At 34.0% G+C, this 9,364-nt stretch overlaps 1 protein-coding gene across 1 annotated transcript; it reads right to left on the bottom strand.

The window, feature by feature from the left end:
- Positions 1-2,684: 2,684 nt before the first annotated feature.
- LOC132284016 (proline-rich receptor-like protein kinase PERK1) lies at positions 2,685-9,137 on the bottom strand. The gene is made up of 8 exons (XM_059786075.1): positions 8,651-9,137; positions 5,842-6,345; positions 4,355-4,441; positions 4,188-4,258; positions 3,808-3,884; positions 3,517-3,649; positions 3,273-3,434; positions 2,685-3,167 (listed from the first exon to the last, which is right to left on the bottom strand). Exons 1-8 carry the CDS (start codon positions 8,967-8,969, stop codon positions 2,952-2,954), a joined length of 1,569 nt encoding a protein of 522 aa, XP_059642058.1. The 5' UTR covers positions 8,970-9,137; the 3' UTR covers positions 2,685-2,951.
- Between the last annotated feature and the right edge of the window lie 227 nt (positions 9,138-9,364).

Genomic DNA, 9,364 nt, shown 5'->3' with positions numbered 1-9,364 from the left:
AATTAAAATATATATTTATTTGTTTCATATTTAGTTCACTTTAAAATGATGGGTATGTTTAGTTCCACTTTTTATCTTTTATAGGGTTATTCCTTCTGTTTCAAAATAAATATCTATTTTAGGAAAATTTTACAATTTTTTTAAAAGGAATATTCTTTTTGGGACAGAGAGAATATATAATTTTAAAAAATTAAAAATCATAGATTTGTACAAAAATCTGGTAGACATTTTTTTTTTTTACATTGTTATATGAAAATTAGTTTTAAAAAATCATAATTTTTAAATTCTTGAGAAACAAAACAGGTCCTATACTATTCAAACGCTTAAAAACATTACAATATAGTTCACATATATAGAAATGATAACCGTATGAAAGCTTAAGAGTGGATCCCATCCCCTCTATCAAGATATAGAAACCATACAAATAGGTCTAACAAATGGATTTAGGAACTATTTTTCTGTTGTTTATATATAAGAAAATGATAAAGATGATGAAAGAAAAATAGTAATCCATATCACGAATGAGGTGAATATTCCAAAATAGGTATCTACTGAAAAAGGAAAACTCTAGTTTTACTATATATTCATCTTTGCTTACAAACCTCTCTGTAAAACTGTTAATTTGTTCATGTTGTTTTACCTTTTACAAATTACAAGCTTCTGTGCATGTGTTTTACCTATTTTTAAGATTGGCTGTCTGTAAAACTCTTAATTTTCAAGACAATTTCAAGCCTTTTATTGGTATGATGTTTTAGGAATCATTTTTCTACATATATAAATACACACACCTTTTTCTCTCCTTTATATCGCATGTCTAGCTTTGAACCGTATGGGATTGCTCATAATTTCATAAACATTTTACACACACGGACGAATTTAGAAATTTCTATGGGGAAATTTTTTATATAGTGGGATTTTTTTTTTCTTAATTTTAGTAGGGACAATTTCAAAATTTTATAAATATAAATACAAAAAAGTACAAATTTAAGAATATAAAATATAATAACAAAAAATTTCAGTCGCGCAATGCCCCATTGAGCACACAGTATATCCGTCCCGGCACACACACACATATATATGATTATATATACAAGATAAATATCTCACTTTGGGGAAGTGTAGCGGAGGAAGTAGCCAATGCATGGCGTCTCTTCCTCTTGAACCAGATGATGAAAATGGCCACAGCAATCAGCAAAACTGGGATTCCAATCCCAGCACCAATCCCAGCAACCAGTTTAGTATTGTTAGACTTTGATGATGATGCCGGAGTAGTGGTGGTGGTGTCGTCAGTGGACAGCGGACTGGTGGGGGTGTTATTACCATCCGGGGGCGGCGGACTGGTGGTGTTATTACCATCCACGCCATACGACGACATGATCGATCTGATTCCACTACTCAGGTTGTACATACGTTACGTAGTTATTTGTGGTGTGCGCACATGGGCTCCAAGTCGTCTTGAATTGATAAGCTAGTCTTTCTTTGCCAAGTCTTTGCCAAGTCTTTCGTGGAAATTGATGTTAGCAGATAAATTAATGTTTTGGACATATTGTTGTTGCAACTGTCCAAATTCATTTAGTACGTACGTACATGAAATGGTTGGTTATTGGCACTCTAATATTTATGACCCATTCTTATTTGGTCTGATTTTTTATTAGATCGATGAGATATTTTATCAAAGTCGAGGTCTAGATTGTGACAATATGTATATATATATAGTATATACGTATGATCATTGAGTTTTATACAAGTAAGTTTTAATTAAGATATATATACTAGTTAATAAAAAGTAAGCTATTTGTCAAAAACTATAAATTTATTTAGGCTTTTAATAATTATTTAGAAATGTCTTTCAATTAGATATTGATCACTAATTAACACGAATTGGCTTCTCCTTCTAGCGAGCTAGCTAGATATTGAAGATTTCACTGTATTGTACTGGAAATAGGTCTTATAATTGCTGAGTTAAATATTTGATCAAAAGAAAAAATAAAGACCATTAAATAGTTCCAAGTTGAGATATTTTATTATATATCATACATCAAGATGGCTGGAATGGCGACTCGATTAGCCAAAAGATCAATTAATTCTAAACTCTCTAAATGAGAAACAGAAAAGGAGCAAGACAACTGGAAAGAGGGAGGAGATAAACCTTTTTCTTCCCCCTCCCACCGTATCTCTTCTTTCTAAAAGTGGGAGGAGAAACCTTTTTCTTTCCCCCACCCACTGTATCTGTTCCTTCTAAAAGTGGGAGGAGTATAATGATTATACTCCGTTTGGTAGAAGGGAGGGAAGAATGGATTGAGGCAGGTGAATGAATAAGACATCCCTATAACCAATCTTATGGTTATCTACCAAAAAAGAAGGTGAATTGCAATTGACAACACACGGCAGACACGAATGTTCCATACAAGCTGAACATGTCTCGAAAACGAGGAGTGGATATGAAGGGCAAGAGTTTATCTATCTTCTGATTTTCTCCGAACATTTTCCTTAATCTTTGCGTATTTTGCTTTAAGGAGTTTTTCACCACATTTTCTTCATTTACATTGCCAACTCGAGTAGTTTGTTGGATTTCACTGCACAAATCACTGGGAGATGGGCTCATACCGGAGTCGCTGATTCCACTGCATTCACTAGTACCATATATGTGTTGCGAAATGAAACAAAAAAATACTGAAAAGATATTAAAACACACAACAAGAACACACAGATTTGTTTAATAATAGTATCGTTACACATGCATCACAAATTCCCTAAATTGATAGGTTTATCTCCTGCATCTCACTTGTAAAAGTTGAGTATAACTGAATTATAATCGAATAATGAATTTCCAATCGAATTCTTTGCACAAAGCATAATTTATTTTAGCATGTCTTGAAAACTTAGTGATTTTTCTTCGCGTATTTTTTCTTCATTACTTTCCACTGCCACTTTGAGTACTTTGTTGGATTTCACGGAAAGAAATTACTGGCAGATGGGTTGGTTCCACTGCCGTCACTAGCACCACGTTCCTGGCTTCCTGATGCCATCTTCCTGAATTTCTTTGAATCCTCCGCTTTAACATAATCCGTACTTTCATGGGAAGTGCTGAAGGTTATGCTATGTCCGGGTCGAATACCTTCACTTAGATCATCTAGAGATACATTTACTTCTAGAGCTCGGACAATCTGCATATATATATATATAAGGATTATTCATTCCGCCAGCACAAAAATTGTTAGATTTCATTTTCAGTTACTATGTAGCTATGCTGATTGAATGGAGAGATGTACCTGGCTCATTCGTGGGCGATGCTGTGCCGAATGACGTAAACAAGTAGCAGCACAAGTAACCATCCGAGCCATCTCAACAGAGTTATAATCCTTTTGCAACCTTGGATCAGCAAGAGTATCAAAATTGTTGTCTTCCAAAGCTTTTGTGAGCAACGGTTTCGCCTAAAATTTTAATCAGAAAATGTGTTAATTCTTATTCATGCCACTTCACCAAAGATTGTAGCCAGTAAAATAGAAAACTCACCCAGTCGACTATATATTGAGCTTCTTCACCAGTAGGCTGACGGCCGGTGATCAACTCTAGAAGCACAACCCCAAAGGAGTAGACATCTGACTTCTCAGTAATTTTCCCATTAGAACACTCTGGAGCTATATAACTGCAACCAACAATTGTGGATGTGAATAAGAGAAGTCATTTATATATAACTCATTTTATATCATCATTTTAAGCTCCTATATCGATCCAGGACCATATGTATGGCAATACTAATAATTAAAGCTGCTTTCAGTGAACAAATAAGAAAAAGGTTTTCACCCTTTAGTTCCCGCTGCAGCAATGGAGAGGTGAGTTTGAGTATCAGAATTGAACCTAGCAAGACCAAAATCTGCTACCTATAATTAAAACAGGGTTCAATTATATGTATTAATATCAATTGATTATGAGCAAAACAGAAGAGGCAGTTTGAGCACTACATTAATTGATACGAATAATTTCACATGGTCTAGCTATTGCACAGGATCTAAATTAAACTTGCATATATACCAATGACTCTTCACAATCTGTTCATTGTGAATATATATCGGAAACATTCTGAAGAATAGATCGAACATATGCCAAACTCTAAAGATCGATAAAAATATATATATTGTATGATATTTTTGAACATATATATTTTTTCTGTGGATCCTACGTACCTTTGCCTCAAAACTGTAATCAAGAAGAATATTTGCAGACTTGATGTCACGATGTATGATTTTGGGATCACCTGCAAATATAGTACATTTGATCAAGACAATTGAATCTCTGAGCCAAAACTAAAATAGTTTTCAAAAAAAAAAAATTGTAAATGTTGGAAACTCACAGTCCTCGTGCAAATATGTCAATCCCTTTGCAGAGCCTAAAGCAATTTTCATCCTCATTTCCCATTTTAAAGGAGGGCTGTCCTTTTCTGCAAAGTCATTAATTTTTCTACGATAACATTACATTAATGGAGGTAGGGATTGAAACAAAGACCTTTGGAGTTTGAAACAAAGACCTAGAAACCATATATATTCCATGTTAAACAGAATTAAAAAGAAAAAGAAATAATAAGATCACTACTTATTCAACGTTGTATCTACAAGTCCTGCAAAGTAATAATCAACAGTGATATATATACACACGCAAAAGGGGCAGAAAAACGTTCGATGGCTCTGGAGATGTAAGAATCGAAAAAAAAGAAAAAATGTGTAGTGTTGCCACTGAATGAGGCATGTATATATATATGACTAGGATGATAAATATCATATGCTAATCGATTTCATCCAAGTAAAAAACATTATGAAATGATTCGCAACCTAAATAGGGAAATAATGATTGACCAGTGTGAGTGTATATTAATTTATATATGTATTATATACATAAGGCAAGCTCGTGTGTGTTTGAAGTGAGTAACAGTTCATAGAAAAGGTGAAATGTGTTGTTTGAGCATGTTTGCGGCGGTGGAAATGAAGAAACTTTTGCAATCTATAGTACTGTTATCCGATGACTAATTTTATTTATTTTAACCTTGGTAAGAAATACTAGAATAACATCTTATGACATGTCATGTGACATAGGGCGGATCTATGAAGATCTTGAAGGTAGGTGCGGAGCGTAAAGATCATGTGTCATGAATTTGTGAATATATTGTTAACAAGGTAATCCCGCACCTTAACATGTCGGATCAACTCCGTCAATACACCACCACGCGCCATCAGTGATCATCTGTGCTCACAAGCACTTTCAACGTGGTGAATATATGGTTGTAGTCTTGTAGATATACTCCTTATGGGATGGGTTAAGTGCAATTTCTATTTTGTAATATTTCTTTTTATGTGTTATGTTTGATTGACGTATGGTTTCATCTCCGTGCGTACGTTGGGATTGATGATGTGAGATGACATGCTTTCCCTGTGGGGAATTTAATTCTGCCACTGTGCTTGAACGAAGGGAAATTTATTTCTGAAAAACGTTCTGTGTCAAAGCTAGTTGAAGGGAATTAATACTCCCAACATAAGAAAGGTACAACAGTTGGTATGGGCTGGGCCTATTTTACCTTTCTTGTTTTGATGCCTTTGGGCTAAGTTTTTGGGTTGTTATTGTAGGCCTCTTGTGGCTTTTCCCTGTACAGTTCCTTTTCTTTCAATAAAGTTTTTTTTTTAGTTAAAGTTCTTTCAATAAAGTTGATTTACCGACAAACCAAAAAAAAAAAAAAGGTTGGGGAAAAAATCAATAATAAAGCATCCTTGTCTACTTTTGTTCAAGTGAGTTTGTGACTCCATGGAGATTGGTGAAGCAAGAAGTGATGTAATTGCATAAAGGGCTCACCGTGTAAGTGGAACTTCAGTGTTTTGTTTGGAACAAACTGATAGACCAACAATCTGTGAGTCCCAGAAATGCAGTAGCCCGCCAGAAAAACTAGATGCTTGTGGTGAAGACGACTAATTGTCTCAATCTCAGCCCGAAACTCACGGTCCCCCTGTTGACTTCCAAATTTGAGCTTCTTGATTGCAACCTCTTTCACTTTTGGAAGGACTCCTTTGTAGACACAGCCGAAGCCGCCTTGACCAAGAAAGTTGTCTGCAGAGAAATCATTTGTTGCCTTTGATAATTCTTCATATGTAAATGTAGTCTTTGAGCCAAAACCGCTGCCAACTGAAACTGGTCTTTGCAGCATTGGACTTGTGTCGCGTGTTGATCGAGATGCATTTTGTTGCCAATATTGCTGGCCTGCAGGCCCAAAACTGCTGTCAACTGACGCTGGTATTTGCATCATTAATGGAATTGTGTCCCGTGTTGGTGGAGATGCATTTTGTTGGCAATATTGCTGGCCTGCAGACCCGTTTAATTAGAAGGTTCACACACACACACACACACACACACTTTATGAAGAAAGCAACTAGCAATACACATTATTAAGAATTACTACTTTCAATAAGTAATCACTGATCGATATATTGAAGTAGTCATTTCCATAAAGTTGATTAATTATGACCCTTTTAACATATTGAATGAGTCAGATTAGTTTTCTTTTCAGCATCACATTCTTAAAGTGTTCTGCTTAATTAATCTCTTATTAAATTCTGCCATGTATCTAGTTTTTGAAATTATATTTCCTTTGACTTATGTAAAACTTTTTCCTTGAACAAGGTTTATTTATTTTGTTATGGGCAAGAAATTCACACACACCACTCACACACTAGCTTTGCTTATTTGGAGGCTTAATCTCTCACTATCCATTTTAAAAGGTGAAAGAGATATCACTGAATTACAAAATCGTTGAACTTTCCTTGAATTAGTACCTTACTATCTTTACATGTATATATATATTTTTAATAAATTTAATTTAATTTTTTTATATAAATATTACAATCTTTACATGTTAATTGATATACCTTTCTAGTTATAAAAATATATCTTAATTAGATTTATATTTAGTCTGCTTTAAAATTATGGGTATATTTTGTTCAATTTTCTTCTAAATAGTTTTATGTTTTTGAATAACTGAAAATCATAGATTTGTACAAAAATCTGTTTGGTTGACATTTAAAAAAAACTGTTGTATGAAAAATCGTTTAAAAAAGATCATAATTTCTGAATTATTGAGAAACCAAACATGTCCTATACGTACAATTCAAAATTCTTCTAACATTTTTCACACACATGCACTTAAAAACTTTACAATATAGTCCATATATATAGTTTCAAGTATTTAATGATATTTAGACTGATTTGTCAAACCTATTTGTTTAGAAAGAGTTTATATCCATTTGATGCAATGGAAGCTCAAAGTTGGATAGAAACCATTATGCTAGACAAATAGGGTTGGATAAATAAATTTAGGAGCTATTTTTCTGTAGTTTATTATACACAAGAAGAAAATTAATGATAAACATCATGAAAGAAAATTCGTGCTCCATATCATGAGTGACTATTCCAAAATAGGTATCTACTCAAAAGAATAATCTTAGCATATTTTCATCTTTGCACCATTACAGTATGAAAGTATAACTGAGATTGGACTTCCATAAGTTTCAACATTTATGTCCAGAGTTATGAGAATCAGTTTTTTAATTTTGTTACTTGAAGAATCAAGAAGATTTTTAATTCGTGAATTGAAAGATGTATTAAATTTGTTTGGCTTTTGATAAATCTTAAAAATTTATTTCAATTTAATGATTAAATGGTATAATTTAAGACCATTCTCTTGAGAAGTCTAATTAGGAGCATTACTTTTTTTAACATGAATCTCTGTAAAACTCTTAATTTTCAAGCCTTATATTGATATATAATGTTTCTTGATATTAGGAAATCTATGGGTTGAGGTATTGGCCCGAAGAGGTGTTAGGAGTCGGGACCTTATATTGGTCTATAATGTTCTTGATATTAGGTGTTAGGAGTCGGGAAGGATAAATAGGTTTGACAAATCGGTTTAGAAGTTATTTTCTTATAGGTTGTTTTTTTTTTTTTTTTTTTCTTCTTCCCTAAGCCTGGGATATTCGCGAAGGTACGATTCTGAGGATCCCTTAACAACTCGATTAATTCTGAGGACCTGGAAGGACACCTCCTCACCCGAACTAGATAAGTCACTATAACAACAGCGAGAACTTAAAACCCACACTTTGGGCTTGCAAAGTATCAAAATCCAGCAACCCAAAGTGAATTTCCTATAGTTCACAAACAAATATTACACACCCTTTTCTCTCCTTTATATTGCATATATATCTAAGCTATACACCTTTCTTTAAGTCACTTAATTAATATTCCTTCCGTCTTGATTCAAGTGTAATTTATTTGGAGCAGTAATTTTTAAGGAAATATGTGATACATGCATTGTCTGTTTGAAAAATTACTAATTTATTCTTTTAAGTTTTTAAATTTAAACTTAAAGGACGTATATGAAAAAATATAAAATATATTGTTTAAAAAAGAAAAATAAACACTTATTTTGGAACAAACACAAATGAAAAATATATACTTATTTTGAAATGGAGGGAGTAATTTTGAACTGTACGTATAGCAGTTTGCTCATAAACATTTTAGAGAGAGACACACGCACATACATACATATATATATATATATATATATATATATATATGAAATGTGATAATATAAGGATGGAAGATAAAATCTCACTTTTGGGAAGTGTATCGGAGGAAGCAGACAATGCATGGCGTCTCTTCCGCTTGAACCAGATCACGAAAAAGGCCACAGCAATCAGCAAAACTGGAATTCCAATCCCAACACCAATCCCAATAACCAATTTAGTATCGCTAGAGGTGGATGATGATGCCGAAGTAGACGCGGATGATGATGATGCTGCCGAAGCAGACGCGGCTGATGATGATGATGATGATGCCGAAGCAGACGCGGATGATGGTGGCGGCGGAGTGGTGGTGTCATAATCCGGCGGGGGCGGTGGACTGAAAAAATCGAAGTTGCCATACCCCGCCATGATCTAACTGATTCCACTACTCTGGTAGTCAGGTTCTTCTTACGCACGTAGTTATATGTGGTGTGCGCACATGCCCTGCAAGTCTTTGCCAAGTCCTCATCTTGATAAAAACTAGCAGTACTCTAGTCTCTTTCTTCGCCAAGTCGTCGTCTTCTTGATAAAAAACTAGATAATCTTCCTTAGTGGAAATGCTTTTGGACATGATTGTTGCCAGCTGTAAAAATTCATTTAAAAGTAACGTGCATGATTGGTTATTGGTACTTTTCTGATCAAAGAGCGGACCAACAAAAATTATGAGGGCGCTGCTTTTAACAGCAATAAAATAAAAAAATATTGTAGGAGGTGATAGTGGAGCTTTTTTTCTAATTTTAGTAGGGCAGTTCTGAAATTTTATA

The sequence above is a fragment of the Cornus florida genome, unplaced genomic scaffold (genome assembly GCF_030987335.1).
Source record: "Cornus florida cultivar Cherokee Brave unplaced genomic scaffold, ASM3098733v1 CherokeeBrave_3.0.0_Hap2_Chr11, whole genome shotgun sequence".
Classification (NCBI taxonomy): Eukaryota; Viridiplantae; Streptophyta; class Magnoliopsida; order Cornales; family Cornaceae; genus Cornus; species Cornus florida.
Note: the sequence above shows the minus strand (reverse complement) of the source record. Positions and strands in the feature narration are given on the sequence as shown.

Excerpts from the sequence above, each read along its gene's own strand:
- LOC132284016 (XM_059786075.1), bottom strand. The coding sequence starts at position 8,969 with ATGGCGGGGTATGGCAACTTCGATTTTTTCAGTCCACCGCCCCCGCCG. Across the intron at positions 3,885-4,187 it reads ATTACAGTTTTGAGGCAAAG|GTAGCAGATTTTGGTCTTGC; the intron begins GTACGTAGGATC and ends TTTTAATTATAG. Across the intron at positions 3,435-3,516 it reads CTCAATATATAGTCGACTGG|GCGAAACCGTTGCTCACAAA; the intron begins GTGAGTTTTCTA and ends TTAAAATTTTAG.